The 22,212-nt window shown below is 51.9% G+C and overlaps 11 protein-coding genes across 11 annotated transcripts; 5 read left to right on the top strand and 6 right to left on the bottom strand.

Moving 5' to 3' along the window:
• Nucleotides 1-481: 481 nt before the first annotated feature.
• On the top strand, nucleotides 482-1,742 carry BDV14DRAFT_203880 (5'/3'-nucleotidase SurE; the record flags this gene model as incomplete). Its single annotated transcript, XM_073774391.1, has 3 exons — nucleotides 482-580; nucleotides 674-1,620; nucleotides 1,679-1,742. 3 exons carry the CDS (start codon nucleotides 482-484, stop codon nucleotides 1,740-1,742), a joined length of 1,110 nt encoding a protein of 369 aa, XP_073624274.1.
• Nucleotides 1,743-2,283: 541 nt separating this feature from the next.
• On the bottom strand, nucleotides 2,284-4,491 carry BDV14DRAFT_126569 (DUF5427 domain-containing protein MTC1). Its single transcript, XM_073766000.1, has 2 exons — nucleotides 3,602-4,491; nucleotides 2,284-3,543 (listed from the first exon to the last, which is right to left on the bottom strand). Exons 1-2 carry the CDS (start codon nucleotides 4,140-4,142, stop codon nucleotides 2,573-2,575), a joined length of 1,512 nt encoding a protein of 503 aa, XP_073624273.1. The 5' UTR covers nucleotides 4,143-4,491; the 3' UTR covers nucleotides 2,284-2,572.
• Nucleotides 4,492-4,735: 244 nt separating this feature from the next.
• Nucleotides 4,736-5,997, top strand: BDV14DRAFT_126564 (carboxymuconolactone decarboxylase family protein). Its single transcript, XM_073765999.1, has 2 exons — nucleotides 4,736-5,133; nucleotides 5,192-5,997. The coding sequence occupies exon 2, from the start codon at nucleotides 5,255-5,257 to the stop codon at nucleotides 5,810-5,812; it is 558 nt and encodes a 185-aa protein (XP_073624272.1). The 5' UTR covers nucleotides 4,736-5,133; nucleotides 5,192-5,254; the 3' UTR covers nucleotides 5,813-5,997.
• A 1,043-nt stretch (nucleotides 5,998-7,040) lies between these two features.
• On the top strand, nucleotides 7,041-9,922 carry BDV14DRAFT_126545 (uncharacterized protein). Its single transcript, XM_073765998.1, has 2 exons — nucleotides 7,041-7,171; nucleotides 7,441-9,922. Exon 2 carries the CDS (start codon nucleotides 7,546-7,548, stop codon nucleotides 9,838-9,840), a length of 2,295 nt encoding a protein of 764 aa, XP_073624271.1. The 5' UTR covers nucleotides 7,041-7,171; nucleotides 7,441-7,545; the 3' UTR covers nucleotides 9,841-9,922.
• A 441-nt stretch (nucleotides 9,923-10,363) lies between these two features.
• On the top strand, nucleotides 10,364-11,905 carry BDV14DRAFT_126523 (putative C2H2 finger domain protein). Its single transcript, XM_073765997.1, has 3 exons — nucleotides 10,364-10,591; nucleotides 10,651-11,030; nucleotides 11,086-11,905. Exons 1-3 carry the CDS (start codon nucleotides 10,429-10,431, stop codon nucleotides 11,815-11,817), a joined length of 1,275 nt encoding a protein of 424 aa, XP_073624270.1. The 5' UTR covers nucleotides 10,364-10,428; the 3' UTR covers nucleotides 11,818-11,905.
• A 494-nt stretch (nucleotides 11,906-12,399) lies between these two features.
• Nucleotides 12,400-13,101, bottom strand: BDV14DRAFT_126517 (TMEM14 family protein). Its single transcript, XM_073765996.1, has 2 exons — nucleotides 12,941-13,101; nucleotides 12,400-12,870 (listed from the first exon to the last, which is right to left on the bottom strand). The coding sequence occupies exons 1-2, from the start codon at nucleotides 12,941-12,943 to the stop codon at nucleotides 12,538-12,540; spliced, it is 336 nt and encodes a 111-aa protein (XP_073624269.1). The 5' UTR covers nucleotides 12,944-13,101; the 3' UTR covers nucleotides 12,400-12,537.
• A 253-nt stretch (nucleotides 13,102-13,354) lies between these two features.
• BDV14DRAFT_180696 (major facilitator superfamily domain-containing protein) lies at nucleotides 13,355-15,343 on the bottom strand. The gene is made up of 5 exons (XM_073769952.1): nucleotides 15,228-15,343; nucleotides 15,140-15,168; nucleotides 14,567-15,085; nucleotides 14,159-14,513; nucleotides 13,355-14,098 (listed from the first exon to the last, which is right to left on the bottom strand). The coding sequence occupies exons 3-5, from the start codon at nucleotides 14,873-14,875 to the stop codon at nucleotides 13,545-13,547; spliced, it is 1,218 nt and encodes a 405-aa protein (XP_073624268.1). The 5' UTR covers nucleotides 14,876-15,085; nucleotides 15,140-15,168; nucleotides 15,228-15,343; the 3' UTR covers nucleotides 13,355-13,544.
• Nucleotides 14,876-15,369, bottom strand: BDV14DRAFT_203874 (uncharacterized protein; the record flags this gene model as incomplete). The annotated part of the gene is made up of 4 exons (XM_073774390.1): nucleotides 14,876-15,085; nucleotides 15,140-15,168; nucleotides 15,228-15,251; nucleotides 15,321-15,369. The coding sequence occupies 4 exons, from the start codon at nucleotides 15,367-15,369 to the stop codon at nucleotides 14,876-14,878; spliced, it is 312 nt and encodes a 103-aa protein (XP_073624267.1).
• A 748-nt stretch (nucleotides 15,370-16,117) lies between these two features.
• BDV14DRAFT_126481 (M28 family metallopeptidase) lies at nucleotides 16,118-18,939 on the bottom strand. Its single transcript, XM_073765995.1, has 3 exons — nucleotides 17,767-18,939; nucleotides 16,348-17,720; nucleotides 16,118-16,274 (listed from the first exon to the last, which is right to left on the bottom strand). The coding sequence occupies exons 1-3, from the start codon at nucleotides 18,650-18,652 to the stop codon at nucleotides 16,218-16,220; spliced, it is 2,316 nt and encodes a 771-aa protein (XP_073624266.1). The 5' UTR covers nucleotides 18,653-18,939; the 3' UTR covers nucleotides 16,118-16,217.
• Nucleotides 18,940-19,286: 347 nt separating this feature from the next.
• BDV14DRAFT_126456 (Yip1 family protein) lies at nucleotides 19,287-20,606 on the top strand. Its single transcript, XM_073765994.1, has 4 exons — nucleotides 19,287-19,366; nucleotides 19,418-19,472; nucleotides 19,529-20,240; nucleotides 20,313-20,606. Exons 1-4 carry the CDS (start codon nucleotides 19,322-19,324, stop codon nucleotides 20,404-20,406), a joined length of 906 nt encoding a protein of 301 aa, XP_073624265.1. The 5' UTR covers nucleotides 19,287-19,321; the 3' UTR covers nucleotides 20,407-20,606.
• Nucleotides 20,607-20,720: 114 nt separating this feature from the next.
• BDV14DRAFT_126449 (ubiquitin-60S ribosomal protein L40) lies at nucleotides 20,721-21,905 on the bottom strand. The gene is made up of 5 exons (XM_073765993.1): nucleotides 21,827-21,905; nucleotides 21,738-21,744; nucleotides 21,357-21,537; nucleotides 21,027-21,137; nucleotides 20,721-20,963 (listed from the first exon to the last, which is right to left on the bottom strand). Coding segments are annotated over exons 1-5 (387 nt in total). The 5' UTR covers nucleotides 21,828-21,905; the 3' UTR covers nucleotides 20,721-20,876.
• Between the last annotated feature and the right edge of the window lie 307 nt (nucleotides 21,906-22,212).

The following is a 22,212-nucleotide window of genomic DNA, read 5'->3' as shown; positions in this document are numbered from 1 at the left end:
TACCAATTTTACCATCAGTTTAATACGATACACTGTGTCTCCGTTATTCTGTTACCCCTTTTCAATACCCAGCATTCTCTCCCCGCAACTCCCCAAAAGCTTCACCGCGCGACCAGATTCGAGGTGAACTCGCCTCTCCGGGGAAGTAATCGGTAGAAAACGGCGAGAAGGACATCGGAAAGACGTCTTGTCCCTTAACCAGCCGAATTAAGCTATAAATACAATAATGGCAGCCATCCGGGGCCGACTGTTCCTTCCTGCTTCTGTCAGTTTGCCGCATTGAGGTCATAATTCTATATCCGTCCCCAGAGCTTCACGCCGTAACCCCTTATTCTCCCTCGTACTCTGCCAAGTATTGAACCGGAATAGGCGCCGTGATGCATATATTGGTATGTTTTCTTTTTCGCTGTGCTCTGCTCCCCAATTTATCTGGGGCAAATCAATGCCTCGTCCTCAGCCGTCTCGTACTTTGATCTTCGTCATGAAGTCACCAGACCAGCCCTCAGCCTCTTTCAGTGGAAACAAGGCACTGGAGCAGGGTTATACTGCAGCTCAATCATCGGAGGCTGCCGCTGGATCAGTGCAAGCATGCAAGCATTTGCTTCGAGAAACTCTGATCTGCAGGCCTGGACGAATCGAGAGCAAGACTAACGATCTGATTACTTTTGTATAGCTGGTCAATGACGACGGCCCGCCATGCCGGCGATTATCCCCATATGTCCGACCTCTCGTCGAAGCCCTCCATGCTGCCGGCCATCTCGTTTCCGTCGCCATCCCTGCTGCCTCTCGCTCCTGGATCGGCAAAGCCCACATCATCGAAGCTCCTCTAAAAGCAACATATGTGCCACCGGCCGCCTTCCGCAATGACGGCACCTGGGACGAAACATACACTGCGTCATCACTGTCCCAAGAAGGAGAGTCTGAGGCGACCGCGGAGGACGAATGGGTGGTCATCACAAACGGTACCCCAGCCAGCTGCGTGCAGCTCGGCCTCTTTAACCTGTTTACGGACCGCCCCCCTATCGACCTCGTAATCTCAGGACCCAATCACGGCCGCAACGCGAGTACAATCTACAATCTTTCTTCTGGGACTGTAGGCGGGGCCCTAGAGGCCGCGACGTGCGGGAAACGCGGCATCGCAGTCTCCTTTGGTAGTAAGGACGAGCAGCCTTTGGATATTATTCTGGCCGCGGCGCGCCTTGCTGTGCGCATCGTCCACCACCTCGTGGAGAACTGGGATGAGCGCGTGGAGCTGTATAACCTAAACATCCCCATGCGGATTGATGTGGATGAACGGCCTGTGCTTTACACCAGAACCCTGCCATACTACTGGTCCAAGGGATGTTTGTATGCGGAGGTTAAGAATGATAAGGCGCCTCCCGTCTTGACGAACGGACACGGACCTCAGAATGGCGTCAAGGAAACGGAGACTGATATCGCCACATTAAGCAACGGCCACACCAATGGCGTCTTGACAAACGGCACCAAGTCTGCCGGATCAACTTTACAGCTCAAATCGCGCGACTTTAAGTGGTCCGCTGAACTAACAGACATGAAGAAGGCTCTGCAAAACAGCGAAGAGGGCACAGACGCGCATACCGTGTTGAACGGAAGCACTAGGTACGAACAGGACAAGCTTTCCCTCCCTCTCTCTAATTCATCAAGCTAACGATGCCAGCGTCACCCCCCTGTGCGCAAACTTCTGGTACGTCCCAGGTCTAGAGGGGCCCCTGCACCTTTAATGCTCTGGTTCGACACAAAGATACGTTACGATATGATTCCATGCAAAAGAAGGAGTATACTGCAATATAATACATCTAGAAGGTTATATAGGTAGTCGGTGTTAGTATGGTATAGATGCTCACTAGAATGATACCCGCAACGGTTCTCGTTTTTGATGCTGCCTCTCCTCCGCAAACCACAGGTCCACCTACGGAGTAGAACCCGATTGACTCCTTGATTTCGAGATTTGAAACTTTTGCAGTGATTGGAGGCGCAGCTGATGTTGATTGGTGTGTAATCGTAAATGTCCATTGGCTCTAAACAATGCCATGCAATCTGTGGGGAGTCTGGGGACGTATGAGATTGAAGAGCTCTCAGTGCGGATAGACCCGCCTCTTAAGGCAAGTCAAAACAGCCTCGAATTTGACTATAGACTATAGAGCCAGAGCCTATGTATGTCTCGCTTGGACGTGCCTTATGCGATTAGTTCTAGAATCACAACATCTGCATTTCGTGATTTATAGTTCTACTCGAAATATAGAGTTACGTTGTTTGCGAAGCTGGATGGCCACGAGGCACTCTGTGGAACAATTCGGTAGAATTCAAGATAACTGGAGTATCACATTCACTGGTCAGGCAGTAGTAGCACAGACAATGAGGAAAATCAGAGATAACACGGAACAAGACAAGACAAGCCTCAACGCGGCAAAAACAAAGTTCGAGCTGTGGAGGCCAGGATCAAGAATCCGGCGCACGAATCATGATATATGTATGTACGTAAAACGTAAGATTATGTATCTTAACAGTTGGCCCTATGTAGGTAGGTGGGTGAGTAGGCAGACAGGTACTCCTACAGCGCCCGCGCAACCTCCCCAGCACCACTCTCCACGACAGACGCCTGCTCAGCACGCATCTTCCCCTTTGATGCAGCCGACTCGCCCACGCCCATTCTGCGCGCGACGTAGCGCTGTGCAACCACGCCGACGGCCAGCGAGATAGCTTCCTCGATCCATTCGGCTGCCCATTCGCGGGGGTCGACGCCGCCGCCTTCGACGATTTCGGCAATGTCTTCCGGGACGGTGGCACGTGGCACGTCTGACTCGGACTCGGTGTTAGGTGTAGGTGCGGGTGCAGGTTGTGAGGAGGCGTCGAGCCAGTTGATCCATTTCTGCGGGATGGCTTGGGAGACGGTGTGGAAGGCGATGCCGTGGATGGGGTCGTGGAGGTAGAGGGCGAAGATAATTTCTTCTTCAGGGGCCTCGGGGACGTCGACTACACCCTGGGGTGTGGCCTTGTCTGTCGTGGGGCCGGCTTGGAAGATGTCGGCGGTTGAGGTTGTTTGGCTAACAGCTTGAATCGCGAGAAAGATGTCGCTGCTGCGAACAGGGTTGGATTCGCTGAGGATCTGCGTGGCTTGCTTCGCGGCTTCTTCGACGCCGCCTTTTGCGGCGAAGTATTCGGCCGCGTAGCCTTCTGCGCTGGCTCGGCAAAGCTTGGTTGCTTCTGTGAGGCCTGGGATGGCTGAGATGCTACGAGGCTTTCCTGGTGTTACTGTTCGCCACCAGGGCCCATCGCGCCAGCCGGCTGTCGAAGAGTCTCTCGGTGAAGACTCCTGGCCCTTCTGGATGACGAGCAAATCACCACCTTCAACCTGGGACATAACACGTGAGAAGACCGCGTAGACAACTGGATCGAGACTAGGGTAGCCCGAGAGATCGTGTGTGACATGTATCTGAAGACGTTCGTGCGATGAAATTGGCGGTGCTATCGTGTGGATGAGGGAGGTAAACGTAGGTATAGCCATGCTGCGAAGCTCGCCGCCTAAACACTCAAAGTCAGTACAAGTACCTCATCTTGGTGCAGCAATTAAGCAAATTACCCAAGTCTCTCAGAGCACCAACATTGCCCTTCACCTGCTCAGCCCACTTCTGGGCCTCCTCGTTTTGCTGAATTTCCTTGACAGCCGCCTCGGCCTGCTTCATAGCGGCAGAGGCAGTGGCTGTAGCAGTGGCAAATATACCACCCCACCAGCCCCCACCACCACTAGCTGGTTCCTCTTCATTTGATGCTGCCACCTCCTGCGCATCTGGTGCTTTGCTTTGTCTCACACTCTCCCCCGACTTGCGAGGCACGGACTTGTCCTCACTCGACCGGCCAGCAGGAGTAGGAGGCTTGGGCGACTTCGTGATAGAGGGTCTGGGTTCGTTGGTCGACGTACGTGGCGTGGCAGCTCCGCTACTAGGGCGCTGGGATGCGAGGTTTCCCAGCTCAGTCAGGATATCCTCATCGACCTGGGGAGGGGCGGCAGTAGATGCGGCGGTAGCTGCGGGCTTGGACGAGGCCGCAGTGGACTCGATGCCCAGGTCGTCGAACTGGGCGAGCAGCTCATCGCTGGTAGGTTTTGCGCCTTTCGGAGGCATTGTCGGGTTTCTTTGTATGCTTCGATTCGAGAAGTAGGAGCTGGTATTGGTGACGCGGATTGATGCTTTGCTGTTGATTGCTGGAGCTCCTGGCGGTGGGGAATGACCTGTGCCAAGACCTTAGCGTGCATAGATACCTACAGGAGCATGGCCTCGAGGGTCTGTCAACAGCACCTTCTTTATACCTACCTTTTCTTAGGTACGTATCTGCATGCTGGAGTCCTCTGATATGGGTCTATAAATAAATAAAGATGCACACTACTCAAAGCCTATACCAATGGCCTGTCAACTTCCACATTACATAGATTCTTGTCTCTGGGAAGAGGTCCGACCGACCAGATGCCATCAGATTCACAGCAGGATTTGAAAGGTATGGCTACCATGAGCTACTAGGGTCAATCCGCTTATCTACTTTTTCCATACTGATTGTCAGATCTAGCCAGCGCGGCCGAATATCAAGCTAAAGCATTGGCTATAAACAACGGTCGAGCGAGCCGATCCAGCGAGCCGATCCATCGCCCGGAGGAAAAGAAAAACCAATTCTTTTGGCGATTATCTCAATGGCCAAAGATGAGGGTGAAGTGATGCTATCGTGTGGAGTACATGGTGCTCAAGACTTGAGCCTCGATGCGAGGCAGGCCTTTGTCCGGATGAAGTCCGAGAAGGCATTTCATCCATCGATGCTAAGCCATCATAAATTCAAAATGCTTTAGGGGTCAGAGAGTAAACTGGGCAATACGCAGTCTCGTATTGCGAGACCCAAAGTAAACTCCCGCACGAAACGTGCTGGACAAGGTCTACTAAAGGTACGTATAGCTCGCATCGGGTGCCCCCCCGCGGCGGAACCCCGACCCTTTCGGATGCCCACCGTGGGGTCAGCTTGGTGGGCTTGTCCATCATAGATGCGGCATATATAATCTCTGGCCCTCCTCGGCCTGATTCCAGTGTAGGTAACGCCCAACACTAAACCTTCATCTGATTCAATACTTTGGTAAGTCATAGACCACCAATCAGTAGTCCAGACTCGGTAGCTGATCAAGTCCATGCAGGTGAAGCTCTTGAAGCCCACAGCAATCTAATTACCTCAATAAGTCGGTTCGCAAGTTATAATCATGCGCCTTCCCTACGTCTCCGACCCGCCAGCAACCAGCACGCCTGAAGAGGCGGACATTCTCTCAAAGGTCCAAGCCCGGCGAGCTCCGAATGGCCTCCTTCCACTGGACCGCGCTCTGCTACACTCATTCCCAGTAACAGACGGATGGGGCGCATTTATGGGCGCAATTCGCCAGCGAACCAGTCTCACCACTGTGATTCGAGAACTCGTGATCTCCCGTGTATCGGTCCTCAACAAAGCCTGGCTTGAATGGGATGTCCATTCCGCTATCCTAGCGGATGGGGGCTTTAGTAACGACGCGCTGCAAGTAGCTCGCGACAAGAACGTGGATGTTGCTGCGAAGGTGGCTGAGGGTGTACTGACCGAGGCCGAGGGCGCTGTTTTGAAATATGCGGATGCGATGACGAAAACCGTGACTGTACCGGACGAGGTCTTCGAGGCCGTTAAAAAGCACTTCAATTATCGCGAGGTTGTTGAGATAACGACGACCGCTGCTGCCTATAATTGTGTCAGTCGAGTTTTGGTGGCGTTGGATGTTGGAGAGCAGAACCGCTAAATATATAGTCGAAAGCGCGGAAATGGAAATCATGATATGGCAGATGTAGGGGAGATTAAAGTCTGAAGCCCACAATGCATTATTCCATATATCTCAGATGAGGCTTATTCCAGGCAAACAGCCATGAATCTCGAATGTTCTTCTTGCTAGCTTGTTTGCCCCATTATGATACATATAGTTCGGAAACTTCATAAAACCTTGGTATCATGGCGAGTTGCTTCCAATGGTAAAAGCCATGCTAGTAATACTCAATTTACATGGTACTACCGACAACTTTGAGTCTGAATTAATCCTTCATTCCATACCAATCATTGATAATTTGATATCGTTTGTCTCTCCTATAGTTCCAGTCGCATGCAGTGGATGATGTCAATCGGTAATACTGATACCGAGTGAGTATATTCAGTCCAATGGCAGACCGCGCGACCGTTGGAACGCCGCGTGAGAACTTACTACCTTTCTGGAAAAATTTCAGCTCGACTATCGCTCGATTAATTTACAAAACACAGTATATCTGTATTCGTCCCTTACCTTCTCGATCATAATGGTTTCGATCTCTATACTCTCTTCTGTAGCTCATCAACAGGGCTCCAGTTGTCGGGGGGCCCCAATCGGAGCGGTTGTGGATTGGCCCATAGAGTGGGACCCGCCCAGGGAAATTCGTAATATTGGCCCAGGCGCGTATCGCCCTGTATGAGCGCTAAGGAGCGGTAATTTAGGATCATCTCTACAGTTCTTCTTCTACAGGTCCTTCTCTAAGATCTGTACAGACTCGATCTCTCCCTCGAGCACCTCTCGTCCATCTCCTCGTCTCATCTATCGTCGGGGTCTGCTCGAGTCTACTGTCACTAGCGGATCTTCCCTGTCTCTGCGCCTTTTCGTCTCCCTTTCTTCTTTCCGCTGCGTTTCTTCTTTCTCCCCTACACCCGTCAATCTCATACTTCTTTTCTCATCAAGACTTTTCGCGACTCCTGCACGGGAGCGGCTGCTAGCACAACCGCCAAACTCTCAATCTTGCCGTATTCCATCACTGTTGTCTTTGAGTTGAGGGCAGATCTACCTCAGCGCACTGTTTTGGGCGTGGGCTGGGGCGCATAGATTTCTGCTTACCCGCTTGGTTCCTCTACTTTAGCGGTTCCAGAACTCCTGCCCGTGCCTTACCTTACTACTCCCGGCTGTTCTACTACTATCTACTCTACTACTCTCTACAATCCCTGGCAACCACTCGCGACCTCCTTCTCTCGTTCGACTACCCTGTCGCCCTCCTTCATTCCCGCTCAGGGTCTTTTATCTGGGGTAGTCGGGCCTGCTTTTTCTCTTTATTCGCCCTTTTTCGGTCTGTTGTCCCTGTTTCTCCCAGTAAGTGTCACCACCGTTTTTGTTTCGCTCGCACCACGTATCGTGATTTCACCCTGCAATCATCAAAGCTCTATCTACTTTGATCTTGCAACCTCGTCATTCATCGCGATTGATCATTATATTTCCTTTGTGGTCACTTGACTGCCACTGATTCCTGTGTTTTCCACACTGCATTTTCCTTGCGCCCTGCGCTCTGCTTTACTTCGAGTGTCTTGGCAATCCAAGCGAACTTTTCCAACCAGAGTTTGATCAACTAACTCTATGCTCAGCCTTCCTGAATCCGGAGTGTTCTGCAGAGGCCATTTCGGCATTCGATTTGGCTCTCTTACTCTAATTTTTATTTACTCCACAACCACCCCTGTCGCTCTTCCACCATGAAGCCCATTTCCCATGGCGAGGCTGACGTGGAGAGTCATACTTCTGAAATGGCCAGCCAGGACTCTCCGCTGCGCCGAAAATTCTCCGAACCCATACAGGCAAATACTAACTCTACACAAACAACACCATCGCCACCAACGCCGCCAGTAGAGGCATCCAGATGTGAAAAATGCGGGGTGTACCTTGGTGCAAGTGATTCCTACACTTTTGATGCTGTCAGTGAACAGCATAAGGAAAATTGCCATCCTGGCATTACTGGGATCAGTGGAGAACCCGATTCAGATGGCGATAGTCAGGCCTATGACGGTGAAGATGATGAGCAAGCTGAAGACGACTTGCCTGTAGATCCAGTGAACGGCTTGCATCGGACAGTCGACTCTGACGGTGACGATGACGAGAACGCTGAGATTGCCGAGAATGAACTTGCAGAAGCAACTGAGATGTTCGAAGACGAGAAAGAACACGCTGGTACCGACGTGCCTGATGCTGAGGCAGATGGAGACGGGGAAGCACCTGAAGGTGAATCCGACGTTGCTCTATCCAACCAGCTCCACGAGTTCTCTCGCGACGAGGATTCTGCATCTGTTGAAAAGCGTCTTCATAATTTCTGGAATATTCATGATGTTCGCAAGTTTGCCGAAGAATATGACGACATCACAAAGGATATGAGCGAAACCTGGTCGACGGTATTCCACGACTCCAAGCGAAGCAAGAAACGCGATGTACCCGAACTCCTCGAGCGTCCAGGCCCTTACAAGAAGACGAGCGTCGGGCGCGGCGAGTTTCTCGAGTTGACGCCACTGGAGGACTTTCTTTCCCAACTTCGCGACCCTGAATTGCGTTCCAGCGATGAGCTCTATGCTATCACCGAGAACGTTGCTTACGCTCTGAAAGTGTGGCAGGATGAATTTCTAGCTATTGACAAGCTACAGAAGCTAGCTACCCGGCACAATCTCAAGATCACTAGCGACCCGCGGAAGTTTGAAAGGCCTCAAGTGTTTGAGGACAAAAAAGAGGCAATGCTCTATGGCTACAAACACGATGCGAAGGAAGATAAAGTTGGCCGCCAGAACCCGTTCCTGCAAGGTGGCTTCAAGCCGACTCCAGCCCAGTACAGGAAGATGATCCAGAAAGCTGGCCCCGTCAACCCGAACCCTGATGGATGGCGGACCATCACCAGGTTTGATGTCGAGCACGTACCCAAATTCCAAGATCCTCCACGGGAGGACTATATTGCCAAAGCCACACGGAAGCGCAAGGCTGCAGAACTTGAAGCAGCTAGTAAAGCCAACGATTCCGATGAAGCGGCAGCCACCGATACCGCTACGCCCGCTGAACCTGATCAGGATTACGTTAGCTCTGTGAAACGTCGTGCCCGCAGGGGTCGACAGGGTACCGACGCTGAAGAACCCGGAACTGCACGGCCTGTTTCGACTCGGGGCCGCGGTGGTCGTCCTCGTGGAAGAGGCGGTGCTCGTGGGGGTTCGCGCGCTGCTTCAGAGGCACCGCTGGCGCCTGCGCCTGCGGTTGGGGCTCCTGTGCCTGGACCAGAGGGCCCCTCACAAGCACGGCCTGGTGCACAATTGGTCGCTATCGAACCAGCTCCGAATGGCGGCCCAGCAGCTCCATCTCCCTTGGCTGCCCTCTTCCCACCCGATTCTGACTTGGAGCCATTAGATCCAGCCGAACTCGCGCGGCGACAGAAGATCGCCAACTCGAAAAACCCCAAACGTACGGAGGCTATGCTCAACCATTGGGCTCGCTTCAACCGAGAGGGCAGAGTCCGTAACCCGAAGCGATCCAAGGCTCAGATTGAAGCCGACAGAGCCGCAGAGGCCGTTAAAAAAGCGACAGATATCCCCAAGCTCGGAATCAAGCAGAAGAAGAGATCGGTCAGCCCGGTCATGCCAACGCCCCCTCGAGTCGAGACGGGTCTTGCTCCTGCGCCTCCACCAATGGCGCTGGGTCCTCCGCCCCAATTGGCGCCTGTACCCCATCCTCACCCTCACCCTCATGCGCACGCCCACGCGCATGCGCATGCGCACACTCACGCCCAAGCACCCCAACTGCCACCGATCGCTGCAGCACGTGGCCCATTGGCCCCATACCCCCCGCCACACCCCCCGCCTCATCTAGACCCGCGAGCCGTACCACCGTTCCCTCTCGGTCCCCGTGTACCTGGCCCTCTTCACCAACCACCACCTCAGCCATACCGCACACCATATCCCGACTACTACAACAATCCCTACGGGGCACCTGGGCTTCCTCCACCAGGCCATCCCCGGCCTTAGTGGCATACCTTTATTGTTTTCTTTCTGTTTACTTATACTAATGTCATGTATTCTATATTGGACGGGGCTGCAAAACTGGCTGTACATCTAGTTGGCTTTTGTTTATACATACCCTGCTTGCGGCTCACTTCTGGCAACTGTGAGGAGAGCTCTGTCTTATCATATGAGCGTTCCCCTAGCGCAAGGCGTTTGGAGCTTATGTATTTCTTTCTATACTGTATTTATCAGCTATATTCCTGTACTACTCATGGGTTGGTTAAAGTGGTTAAAGAGCGGTAGCTATACCATATTTCTGGGCTGGATGTGTTATTACTTGGAATTGATCGAATATCAAATATTTTCACATTGACTCTTGTATCTCATCTTAGTGGACACAATGTCTTAGGTCTGTCTCAAGCTTGTTTGGACTTCTGCGATAGTTTGTCCAAACCGATATCACGTGGTAGATACTACGTTACATGCACGTGACCGGCAGTTCATGTGGTGCTCGCCATGACCGAAGATCCGCGCCAGCACTGCTGCATCTCACAGCTCAACCTTGCCAACCTTTACTCCATTGAAATCACCCCTCTCACATAATCAGTCGCAATGGGTAAAAAAAGAAGCCGCCCTACCTTGGAAGAGGTCATCGCTCGCCCGTGGTGCTACTACTGCGAGCGCGACTTTGATGACCTCAAAATCCTCATTTCACACCAGAAAGCAAAGCACTTTAAATGCGACCGATGCAACAGGCGGCTGAATACGGCAGGAGGTGAGTCTTATCAAACTCATTTGCATCAGCGGACTAATCTAAGCGATCTTGCTCGACAGGATTATCCGTCCACATGAGCCAGGTACACAAGGAACAACTGACGGCAGTCGAAAATGCGCTATCGAACCGGTCGAGCCTCGACGTCGAGATCTTTGGCATGGAGGGTGTCCCTGAAGATGTCATCCAGTCGCATAACCAACGCGTCATTGCCCAGTTCCAGCAATCGGAAGCGGAACGACAAGCTATCACGGGGAACCCACCGTCCGGCGCGTCGAACGCCGGCGGCCAACCTGCGAAGAAGCCAAAGACCGAGAGTATCTCGGAAATGAAGAAGCGACTTGCTGAGCACAAGGCGAAGAAAGCGGAGGCAAAGACTGGAGGAAGCAGCGGCGAGGCGACTCCTGTTGGTGCAGGCTTGACTCCGAATGTACCCGGATTTGTAAGTGCAGACTTCAACCGTTTGAAAGACTCTCACTAACATTGTACTTGTGTAGGCACAATCTCCAGCAAATCCGACCGCTCCTACACCAGCATTCTCCTATCCTCAGCCGTATGCGGGGGCTGGTTCCCCATACCAGGCAACGGCAAGTCCCGTCTATCCCAATTACTCCCCTGGACAACCGCAGTTTCCTCCTTCTACGCAATTCCCTACCCCTGCTGGATACTCGCCGCAACCAGTTCCAGGGTTCGCGAATACCCCACCCCAACTGCAACAACAGCAACCGCCTCAAATAAGCCCTCAACAGAACGCGTTCCCTCCTCGATCCGGCAGCCTGCCGACGCCGCCAAGCCTACCACAACGACCCGCTGTCGGCGCTCCGCAAGTCAATGCGTATCAGTTACAACAGATGCACATGGGACACCCTGCTCCTGGTGGTGGTGTGGCGCCTGGTGTAGCTAACGGCCAACAGCCCGATGCTACGCCGTTCGCTTCCTCAATCGATGACCTCATTTCTGGCGCGGCTAAGGAAGCCGATCAGGCCGCGACGACCGCGACACCCAAGCCGGAAGGCGCCGAAGAGAAGCCGGCAAAGAAAGACAAGTCGAAGCAGTCACGGTTGGTCTACTCAGATAATGAAACCAGCCCGGAGGAGAAAATGGCTAGATTGCCAAGGTACGCATTCGTTCCTGACCGTCGGACGGATACGACGCTTGAAGAGCTTCCTGCCTCTGCAGTTGTGGGAACCATTCGCGAGTCGGGAGCCATTGTCGATCCCGCGCAATAAACCGGATATCATCAGCAATTTCAAGTTGTCCTACCTGGCGACAGGAACCCGACAGACATATTCATATGCGGTGCAAGAGCAAGAGCAAAATTAGGGAAATTTAAATACTCCAGCTAAGTCGATGCATGTTGAGGTTCAGATCTACGCTTGAGTGTTCTTTCTTTTTCGCCTCTGGTCATATATCTACAGCTTTCTTGCCCTGATGCTTTATCAGTACTTTTGCTAGCGCAGTCGCGTCAGGCTTTACTCTGGGACCCGGAAAACGAGCAGTGCGTGCGATAAGTGAATTGTTAGCGTGCCTAGTTGGTGAGTGCGTTTGGGTCACCCCGATGACGGAACTGATACAAATCATGCAATCGCGGGTAAACCTGGGTTTTATTACGCTTGAACTCTGATGCTCTGACATGAGGCTCGAATCTGATTCCGGTCCTACTATCGTTCGCATTCGCTTCCGCTCGTTGCATATTGGATGGGTATGGGCTAGGGTCGAGGTTGAGAACAGGTCGGAAACAAAGCCAAGTCATGCGTTCGTTCCTACTGTAAGTTCTTCGCCAAGGTAGGCAACTCAACTCGTCTCACATCATGGATTTCACGACTACACATGAAAATACATAACCTCAATATAACCAGTAATATAACATCCTTATCTTCCTCCCTCTTCATGCACTGTTATTCTTCCCCGTAGACATCAGCCTCATTAACCCGTATGGCCCGGTGAAATCAAGCCCTCTTCCCCCTAACAGCCCCCCCAAACGTATAAAGCCCATAAAGCGCAACAACACTCAAAACGGCCGGAACTGCCTTCCTCAATCGAATTGCTCTTGGGATCGAACTACCCGCCAGTACCACGCTTGCAAGAAGCCCGATTTCCTGCCCGTAGGTCTGCGCGTTGCGCATCCGGAAGTAACTGAGGAGGTAGAGGGCTCCGACACTCAGACCGGCGATTATGCTGGGGAGGGAGCCGGTGCGGAAGTACCCTATGCTTCCGCCGAGTGAGGTCAGGAGGGAGAGGGTTAGGGCGGGGGTTGTTGGGGTGAGGGATGTTGAGGTGGACTGTTGTAGAGAAGGTGGTGGTTAGCTAAGATTAAGAATTTATAGGAAGGAGGGGAAGGGGAAGACGGACCATTGTGATTGTTTTTGTCTTGACTGGACTTTCAAAGGTTCAATTGAGAGATTATGGTGAAGGTGAGAGTAACGGGTGTTTAGCAGAGCAGGTAAGCTTGGATGCGACAGTCTAGAAGACGAGATGGTCTGATGCGATTGCGTCGAGTTGAAGGAAGGTGGAGTCGAGCTGGAGTGGAGAGTGGAACGGAGGACCGCGGTCGGAACGGGCCCGGGTTGCTTGGATTATTAATCCTTTTGTATAACTAACTAACTAACTAACCAATCTGACTATGTAGTTACATATGTAGGACAGTCGGAGTCCGAAGATTCCGTTCGGAGTTGCGAATATGTTTGGTTATGATCGGCAGATCAGTATTCCTCGATTGGTATATCACTGTAGGGAGCTCGCTTTGACGAATCGAAGTAGGATCTTCTCAGTCTATGTCATTGAAATGCTTAGCTATGTGATCAAGTATATATAATTGCCAAAGGCACAAGACAGAACAGAACGCTTTTGATAATTCATGCGGAAATTTCATAAATGTCATACTTTTCGTTTTTTGTTCTCTCCGATGTCCAGTAATTGGTGCATAACTGAGATCGAGGCCATGGTCTGACCTTACCTATCTCGACTCGTTGGCATGCTTAATCGGGTCCTCATCCTCATCAACTACCGGTTCCGGCTGAGAACGTGCAAACCCTTCCCCCTCAACAATAAACAATGTCGGGATCCCCGCGATAACAGCCAAAAAGCTCAGAAACCACCAAGGAATAATAATATAGCCCGCCCTAACCCCCAAAGAGAAAATAGGTCCCAGCAGCGCGGGCCCCGCCGCACGACCAAGCGCACTGGCGCTCGTCGCAACACCATTGAGTGTCCCCAGTACACTTAGACTCTTTGCAGAGTTTGTTAGGAGGATGGTTATACCGGGGAAATTGAAGATCGACGCCGTGAGCTTGGAGCCTATTAGTAGTGCTATAGCGATGTTGCGGGGGAGACCGGAGGGGACGAGTGAAACGTAGGGTGTTAGGAAGTAGATTATTGGGAATATGGTGGCGGAGGCCTTGACGCAGTTTAGGACTCCGAAGCGACGGGCATATGTTGGAAACAGGTAGAATTGGACTACTATGCCGACTACGCCGGTTATTGTGTAGAAGAGGCCGATGCGTTGGGCATCTGGAGAAAGAAGTTAAAGTTAGACGGCGATGTACAAGGTATATTGGGCGAGTGACTTACCCATGCCTGAGCCACCAGCAAACTTGAATGGGAGATCCACGTCTGGGTTGCCGTCTATTTGCTGAGGAGGAGTGTGCAGAAACACAGGGATAAGAGACTCAAAGGCCATCGTGTGCACCGACATCAAGGTGTATGTCAAGAGGATGAGGGTGGACTGGGGACCGAGCACGTCGCGCCATCCAGGTCTCTTTAATTCCACTTTTGGTCTAGGTTGGCGGTCCCCAAGCAAAGGAGCTGCCTCACCGTCGAGCCCCTTCCGCGAGGCCTTCTCGCGCTTTCCGGTGCAAGGTTGAGTGATGAGCCGACCAAGCACAATACCAGGATCACGGTGTCCTTGCTTCGCAGCCAACGTTTCCTATACGCAGTCAGCGCCAATTCCACCAAGAAGACAAGGTTACTGAAACATACGTGCAAAAACAACCATCCCGTTGAAATTCCCACAATAAAGAAAACACAAGTCACCAAATTCGGCAAGAAGAACGGATACTCCCTCAGAAACTTATACCCCCCAAAGATCTCAGGATACTTCTCCGCCGGCTTCGCTAACGACCCACCAAGCGATGGCCCGAAAATACTCCCTATCGTCCAGATCATCGGCATGATACTAAACGCCTTTGGCTGCAGCTCCTTGTCCTGCACCATCTCCGCCACTATGGTCCTCAAAATCCCGACGTTGCCGTTCATGAGTCCAACAATACCGCGGCAGGCAATGACCATCTAGAGATGCTTGGAGAGACCGAAGGCGAGCGAGAAGATCATGGTTGCTGTTAGGCCTAGGAGGGTGATTGGTTTGCGGCCGAAACGGTCTGAGGCGCGGCCCCAGTGGACGGCCATACCGGCTTGGGCGAAGGAGGATACGGCGGTTGTGATGCCGGCCCATTTGGCGACTTCGGATTCGTGAACGCCCACGCTTTCGATCATTTCAGGCTGTTTACGCGGTCAGTATATAGGTACTATAGAAGTGGGTCAAGGGTCGCGCACAAGGTAGGGCAGGAATGAAGTGACAGCGACTGTGAACAAGAACAAACTGCTTAGCCATGGTCTGAAATAGTAAGTTTGAACCACATACTAGGTTCTGCAAAGCGACATATTGCTGTGCGTATACAAGTTAGTACTCCGTCTGTTTAGGCCAGACCCTACGGGCCCGCCGCCATTCACTTACAAAGAATGGTTAGCTGCCGCACAGGCAGCTTCGACTTTCGAACATGCATCGTGCGAGTGACGATATACTTGGTGTATAAGTGCTTGCCGTCGCAGGACAACAAACAACTGCAGATGCAAAGCAAGAGAAAAGAAAGTGAAAAAGAGAAGGAAAGTCGGTCGAGAAATGGAGGCAAGAGGCTGCACTAGACTAGAAGAACGTGCAGGACTTGGAGAAAGCTGCAGCGCCGCTTTGCCGTGTTGAGCTAGACCGGAAGAGTATAGAGTAATCAAGTGATCTCCCCCTCCCATTGCGAATCCTCTGTCTCCGTCTGAGCTCAAGCTCGAGCACCTGCATACACTAGACTGTGTTGGTCTGTCAATCGCTATTCATCTATCCAGCTTCACCCCTGCTTGCACCACCAGAGGCCGTTAAGCTCGGAGATTACTGCTCAAGCAATGCCGTCAAGCCCTGCCGGCCGTTTCTTTGTTGTAGGGAGCGCCATCCCGTCCTCTTGTCCTGATCTATGAACGCATACTACGGACTTGAACCTGCATCCTGGCGGAATGTCTCTGAGTCACCCTGGTTGACCAATGATACTATCAGGAGGGTGCCACAGCGCCTGCTTTGCATGCGGGATCCGCGCATCTCCAACCCCAGTGTGCGACAAAGCGGCACTCGAGTCCAGATGATTTGCATATGCTCGGCAGTAAGATAATACCGATGTTGTCGGGATTTGGAATAGATAGGAGTAGCTAACCAGAACTATCTACAAAATGGTCATAGGCTTATCCAAAACATACAGGGATCATGGCCCTGTGGATCGTGTGATTCTTCGTGTCTGCATGGGATTCAATCCCTGTTTAGTCTGGCAGCTTGGACCTACCTGCATGCAACCATCCCAGGATGAGCTTGCGCTTATTGGAGCAGCTTGGTCGCCGCATCGACGCGCTCAATAACAATGTATAGCCATTTCTGCAGTTAGATGTCGACGTTAGTAAGGTGTAACCATGCGAAAAATTAGAGCAGGCGAAAGAGAAATACTGACAGCCGCGTTAGCCACATCTCCAGCTTCCAAGCTCTCCACAATACCGGGGTAAGTTGCCCCGGAGTAACCGGTCCAAAGTCCGGGAGCGAAGACCACATGCTTGAACCAGCTACGCCCGTCCAGCCCCTGCTCATACAGGAACTGGCGTTCAATGTTCTTGTACTTGGTGTTGACGTCATGGATCAAGAAGTAAAGTCGGACTTTCTTCCACCAGAGGTACCAAGGAAGATCTTCCTTGAGTTGAGACTCCAGATCCGCCGCATAGGCATCGAATTCAATGGCTACCTTGAGGAGTCTGCCGATCGCATCGTACAGCGGACTGAAGTCAAAGGACAAACCGTCTGGCAGACTGTCAGCTTTGGGAGTGATGCGGTCCACGTACTCCCCCAAGCCCAATGCATAGTCAGTGGCGTTGAAGAAGACAACAGGCGTCTCAGCCAGCTTCGCAGCAGCCAGAGCCCAGATCTTGATGCACGCCTCATGATAGAGCCAATTAGGGTCACCATACTTTTGCATCCAGTCAAAGCTGTCGTAGTTGGAGTGGTAGTGGTAGACTGGGTCTTCAGGCCCACCGCTGAAACCAAGATCGTAGCTTGCAACACCAGCAAAATCTTGGAAGGCAGTGAAATCACTCCCGCTGCCCATTGTTGCAATGTATTCGTCCCAGACATCCTTAACGGTTTGGCCTGGAACAGTCTGGTTGGGTGACTGGACCATACCAGTGACTTCGTAAATAAGCTTGTTAAGGAGTGGACTGGCTCTGGGAGCAAGCGTGGTACCAGATGCAGCAACGTCAACGTTCAAGTAAGCGACGTTGGACTTCGACAGCCAGGGGAGATGATCCTCTACCCACTCCGTAGAGCCCAGCAAACCATACTCCTCTCCGTCCCAGCTTGCAAAGACAATAGTACGGAGGGGCTTCCAGCCGGCCTTGAGGGCCTCACCGAAGCTGCGAATGACTTCATTCAAAGCGGCGGAACCGCTGTTGGGATCACCTGCACCACCAGCAATCCAAGCATCGCGATGGTTGCCGAGGATAATGGTATCGGGGATAGAACCAGGAATAACACCGATGACGTTCCACAAAGGAGTAGTCACATACTCTTGTTCGTTGTACAGGTTGATGACAACATCATCAGGAGAAGGTCCGATGTTATACTCGACACCCTTGTAGCCTAGACCACCGCCCTGCCACCACTCGTTGAAATCAGAGGCCTTGGGGCCATGACCATTGAGAGCCTTGAGTAGCGGCAAGACGTCCGTGTAAGAGACAGGGATCGAGGGAATAGATGGGATGAAGTGGTGAGGATCCTGACGTTCACATCCTGGCTTGGACGGATACCCAGGAGTAGTAGGGTCACCCGGAGCGAAACCTGTGGCATGTTAAATATGCTAGCTTGTAGGAACGTGTAAACTTACTCAGGAACTGGGTGCTACCCCGCTGGACAGCACTGGGGTTCCTGGCCGGGCCCTCGGGATACGGCTTGTAGCCGTTCTCCTCGGTGTATTCTCCATCCTCCTGCGGGTCATCATACAGAATGACACCGATAGCTCCAAGCTCCTGCGCGCGCTTGACTTTAAGACCACGGAAGACACGACCATACTTGGCAATAGCAATCTTACCCGTGAGGCTAACATTGGCATTAACCAGATCCTCGTAATCAGCATAGGTGCCGAAGTTGACGTAGACAAAAGGGGCCGTCACATTCCCACTAGCAGAGTATCCATGGAAAGTAGGCACACGGTCGGGCAAACCGCTGGTGCGATCTTCCTCAAGGACATCCTCCTCCAGCGAAGCTTCATACTCGATTTCATCGCCCTTGTACAGAGCTAACCGGTGGTCAACAGGGTAGTTCAGGTAAACGTCGTAGGAGGCGATCTCGGTCTTAGCGATGCCAAAGTCCTCCCAGCGCTCCTTTGTCCAGAGAGCCTGACTGAGATTCTTGCCCGTGAGGTGAGGACCGGCAGTGTAGTACTTGCTCCATTCGCGTGCGCGGGCAGCGGAGGGCGTCCCTAGGAGGAGGGTCTCGAGCTCATTGAAATTCAGACCGTTGCCGCTTGGCCAGTTCTCGGGATATGGGTGCGCGCCCGGTACATACGACCAGATCGAACCTCCCTCGCGAGGCAGAACAGCCGATGGAATCAGGAACAGGACAAGAGCGACGCCCAAGATCAAGCCCAGCGAGTAAGTGCAGGCTCGGCGGAGCTTGTGATGGGGATAGCGGTAGCGCTGGGGAGCAACAGGCACCGGCACCAGCAGGAGTGGGGTAGTCTCGGAGGGAGACATCGCGGCCTTCTCCTTCATTCTCGGGGCCTGGATACTGATAATTCGAGGTCTTATTATCCAAGCTAGCTGTGATCGGTCGATACCTGAGCTTTCAAGTAGACATATGCAGAAGATAAGACGAGAGGGGGAGCAATAAATACAGTGGCGGGAGCTCGGAGCTTCGGTGATCTCCAAAATCTCCAACGCCGTATCGCGTCAATCCCAGCCTGTTTGATCTCATCCACTGATAACAACGTAACCTCAGTAGTTCAAAATAGGAAGCTCGGAAAGCGAGGAGTAAAGCTAAGCTTTGCATTAAACCGTCTTGACTTGTGATGTTGATATGAGCTCAAGTCCCCGGATTCTACCTACAGAAAAGTGCTCTGCACGTGGTACCAAACGCCTCGCAACATCCATGGTACAAAGCGAGTACCTCGGACTCGGGGAAGATAACTAACTGACGAGTCCTTTCTGAGAGATCCAGCTAGACAATTACACGTAACACAGGAAATCATGCTCACAATGTCACACTGTGTAGTTGTACCACAGTGAACTCAAGCTGGTATACTGAATACTTGTGATGAATGTGGCTGAATGTGGCTAGTGCGATCTGTGGCTCGGCCGTAGTACGTATGCTTGTCCACTCCCGTATCACCTTCTCCGTATCCTAACAGCTGGCTTCTCGGGAGAATACACAAACCGCCCACAATGTCGAACCAGGGCTATGATGTTGTCGTTGACGTTGACGCTGATGTTAGTATCTACTAGTATTCACGATACTGCCAAATTGCTAATGCGCATTAGGGCGACGACCTCGGCCATACCGACCTGCAAGATGATCTCGAATTCCACCCATCCAGTAAGCCAGTTCTAGCTCCTCGAACCCAAGACTTGGAAACTAATAACGGCAATTAGACTTCGAGAACGATCAACGCAACGCAAAGTCCCACCCCGACAATGCCCCCTTCCTAGGCAGCGGCGGCGGCAGCTCCTCTCGCCGAAACCGTTCCCCAGGAGGTACACCAACCAAGCACGCCTGGTGGTCAATCCACTACTACGAGCAATACTTTGACGTCGATACAAATGAGGTTCTCCGCCGCTGCGTGGCCTCCGTCTACCCGCGCAACAACTTCCTCGATGTCCTCGAAGGCAACGCAGACCTCTACGGCCCCTTCTGGATCGCAACGACCGTGATCGTGATTCTCTTCCTAACAGGCACAATCTCGCAATGGCTGTCCAACAACGATAAGGGTCACTTCAAGTATGATTTCACGCTGCTTTCTGGTGCGGCGGGGTTGGTCTATGGGTATACCTTTATTCTCCCTGTTGCGCTGTGGGGCGCCCTCAAGTGGTTTGGTTCCTCGACGGCGGATTTGGTCGAATGCTGGGCACTGTACGGGTACTCGAACTTGATCTGGATTGCTGTTGCGCTGGTTAGTTGGTCGCCCTTGACGGCTTTGAACTGGGCGCTTGTGGGTGTGGGCTTTGGATGGACGGTTTTCTTCCTGCTTAGGAATTTGTACCCTGTGCTTTCGGCGACGGATGCAAAGGCTAGTCGGGCACTGTTGATTCTGGTTATTTTGTTGCATGCTGGGTTTGCGATTGCGATTAAGATTTTGTTCTTTGCGTGAGTTTCTCTTCCCTCGGTCCTTTTCCTTTTGGTCTTTGTGCTGCGAGTGCGTGCTAATGTTGATTTTAGGCATGGAAGCCCTGTTTCGAAGAAGGGTGATGACAGCGACCATGATGATGATGACAAGGATGATCATGACGATGACGACAAGCGCATGTTCTAGTTGTAGAACTTCATTGAGGCTGTTCGTCGGGGTTAGAGTGTTTGGATGTGAGTTGTGCACTTGCTCAGGCAGCATTTTACGACGCATATTTTCCCGTTGAAGTTGTCTTTTCCAATTTTCATATTCCGTTTTGCTTAGCTGCTGGCATGTATAACTCATCTGTATTTTACTCTCATCCTACATTACAAAACCTAAGGAGTAGGTGGCAGGTAGAGAGCAAGGTGTTTGTTGAGAAGGAACTGAAAATTTACAATCATTGAAATTGACGACAACTGGTTCCGATTCCGAGAGTAGCCATTGATATAGTATTGACTCCAGCTCAACTGATGATTTCTTAGTCTTCAGCATTCCAACGCCGCGTGTAAAAAAAGGAACCTTTTTCGCGTTGCCGTTTGTCTCATCAACAACCCCACATCCTTCCGCACCAGCAACGCAGAAAAAAACGTAAGCGTAAGCATGAGGCGAGTCGTTTATTTGAGCTTCTTCTTGGGGCGGAGCTGGTTGGAGTGACCGCACTTCCTCTTACGGCAGTTGGTGGCACGGGGAGGGAGACGAGCCTGTTGGTTATTTGGTTAGTGGGGGTGCTGAGATGAAGGGTCGGGTTCGTGCAGGTGACGTACGTAGCACTTGCGGCAGATGTTCTTCTCGCAGTTGTACTTGGAGGCGAGGGCCTTGAGGGAGGGCTCGATAATACCACCACGGAGACGGAGGACGAGGTGGAGAGTGGACTCCTATATCGTTGAAGTATCGTCAGCCCACTGTCCGATATCCCAATCGAATCCATCCATAGCCGACATTTTCATCCACGCATTCCTCCTCTTCCAGGCAGAACCCAATACAGCATATTGCACCACAGTGAAACACCATCGCACAATAGCCGCAAATGTGTCCGCCTTCACTTCCAGTCCCTCATCGCAGCAACCAACGCATCGGATTCAGTTGCCTCATACCTTCTGGATGTTGTAGTCGCTCAGGGTGCGGCCATCCTCAAGCTGCTTTCCAGCGAAGATGAGACGCTGCTGATCCGGGGGAATGCCCTCCTTGTCCTGGATCTTGGTCTTGACATTGTCGATGGTGTCGCTCGACTCGACGTCGAGGGTAATGGTCTTACCCGTCAGGGTCTTGACGAAACTATTTGCGAGAGTCTGTCAGTCAAAGTTCCTATCTTTCCTCCATGATAATATGATGATTCGAGGTCGGTGGGATTTTTCGGGACTGATAATCGGGGAATGATAATGATCGTATCTCTCGTATGACAGAATATCGAACGATAGACGAGGGGAGTTTGGCGGAGACGAATCGGAAATTCAAGAAGAACTTGGGAGACCTACATCTGCACTGTAAATCGCAGAAAAAGAACATGTTAGCTGGCTCCTCAAATGCACACGAATAAATGGTCACAAAGCAGGGTATAACGTACTGGCTGCGATTTTTCGTTGTTGCTGGCTGACAATCGCTGGAAGGGTCGGTCGGATGAGGCAATCAATGTCAATTTGGAGAGTGTCTCGCTTAGCAAGCGGTGGACGGGGCACGGGGCTTGGTGATACCCTAAGCCCTAGTGACGCTTTGGGGCTGGTGGCTTGGCGCTGCTGCCGCTCGATTTGCTGCGTCGCTGCTTCTCCACACCTGCCGCTTTAACCGTTGCAGTTGCCTAGGCCTTACCTACTCTGTATACTTCCGCAGTCCGAACATGGTTCTACATGAGGTTCGAGTATTGATGCATATTATTACAGAATCTGGCCAGCTTATATCAAAATTTGAATCTTGACAATCGACGTACTAGGTAATTGTAGCAATTTACCGGTT

The sequence above is a fragment of the Aspergillus stella-maris genome, assembly GCF_047715825.1.
Source record: "Aspergillus stella-maris strain CBS 113639 unplaced genomic scaffold BDV14scaffold_66, whole genome shotgun sequence".
In the NCBI taxonomy this organism is placed as follows: domain Eukaryota; kingdom Fungi; phylum Ascomycota; class Eurotiomycetes; order Eurotiales; family Aspergillaceae; genus Aspergillus; species Aspergillus stella-maris.
The sequence above is the reverse complement of the archived record's forward strand: the minus strand, read 5'-3'. Positions and strand labels throughout refer to the sequence as shown.

Bases quoted from the DNA above. Each gene is read 5' to 3' on its own strand.
- BDV14DRAFT_126569 (XM_073766000.1), bottom strand. From the start codon at position 4,142: ATGCCTCCGAAAGGCGCAAAACCTACCAGCGATGAGCTGCTCGCCCAG. The intron at 3,544-3,601 runs GTAATTTGCTTA...TTGAGTGTTTAG, and splicing joins TGGTGCTCTGAGAGACTTGG to GCGGCGAGCTTCGCAGCATG.
- BDV14DRAFT_126564 (XM_073765999.1), top strand. From the start codon at position 5,255: ATGCGCCTTCCCTACGTCTCCGACCCGCCAGCAACCAGCACGCCTGAA.
- BDV14DRAFT_126545 (XM_073765998.1), top strand. From the start codon at position 7,546: ATGAAGCCCATTTCCCATGGCGAGGCTGACGTGGAGAGTCATACTTCT.
- BDV14DRAFT_126523 (XM_073765997.1), top strand. From the start codon at position 10,429: ATGGGTAAAAAAAGAAGCCGCCCTACCTTGGAAGAGGTCATCGCTCGC. The intron at 10,592-10,650 runs GTGAGTCTTATC...CTTGCTCGACAG, and splicing joins GCGGCTGAATACGGCAGGAG to GATTATCCGTCCACATGAGC. The intron at 11,031-11,085 runs GTAAGTGCAGAC...GTACTTGTGTAG, and splicing joins CTCCGAATGTACCCGGATTT to GCACAATCTCCAGCAAATCC.
- BDV14DRAFT_180696 (XM_073769952.1), bottom strand. From the start codon at position 14,875: ATGGTCATTGCCTGCCGCGGTATTGTTGGACTCATGAACGGCAACGTC. The intron at 14,514-14,566 runs GTATGTTTCAGT...GACTGCGTATAG, and splicing joins CGGGATGGTTGTTTTTGCAC to GAAACGTTGGCTGCGAAGCA. The intron at 14,099-14,158 runs GTAAGTCACTCG...TTCTTTCTCCAG, and splicing joins TGCTGGTGGCTCAGGCATGG to ATGCCCAACGCATCGGCCTC.
- BDV14DRAFT_126481 (XM_073765995.1), bottom strand. From the start codon at position 18,652: ATGAAGGAGAAGGCCGCGATGTCTCCCTCCGAGACTACCCCACTCCTG. The intron at 17,721-17,766 runs GTAAGTTTACAC...AACATGCCACAG, and splicing joins GGGTAGCACCCAGTTCCTGA to GTTTCGCTCCGGGTGACCCT. The intron at 16,275-16,347 runs GTCAGTATTTCT...ATCTAACTGCAG, and splicing joins GAGATGTGGCTAACGCGGCT to AAATGGCTATACATTGTTAT.
- BDV14DRAFT_126456 (XM_073765994.1), top strand. From the start codon at position 19,322: ATGTCGAACCAGGGCTATGATGTTGTCGTTGACGTTGACGCTGAT. The intron at 19,473-19,528 runs GTAAGCCAGTTC...AACGGCAATTAG, and splicing joins TCTCGAATTCCACCCATCCA to ACTTCGAGAACGATCAACGC. The intron at 20,241-20,312 runs GTGAGTTTCTCT...TGTTGATTTTAG, and splicing joins ATTAAGATTTTGTTCTTTGC to GCATGGAAGCCCTGTTTCGA.
- BDV14DRAFT_126449 (XM_073765993.1), bottom strand. The intron at 21,138-21,356 runs GTATGAGGCAAC...TCAACGATATAG, and splicing joins GCGACTACAACATCCAGAAG to GAGTCCACTCTCCACCTCGT. The intron at 20,964-21,026 runs GTACGTCACCTG...AATAACCAACAG, and splicing joins ACATCTGCCGCAAGTGCTAC to GCTCGTCTCCCTCCCCGTGC.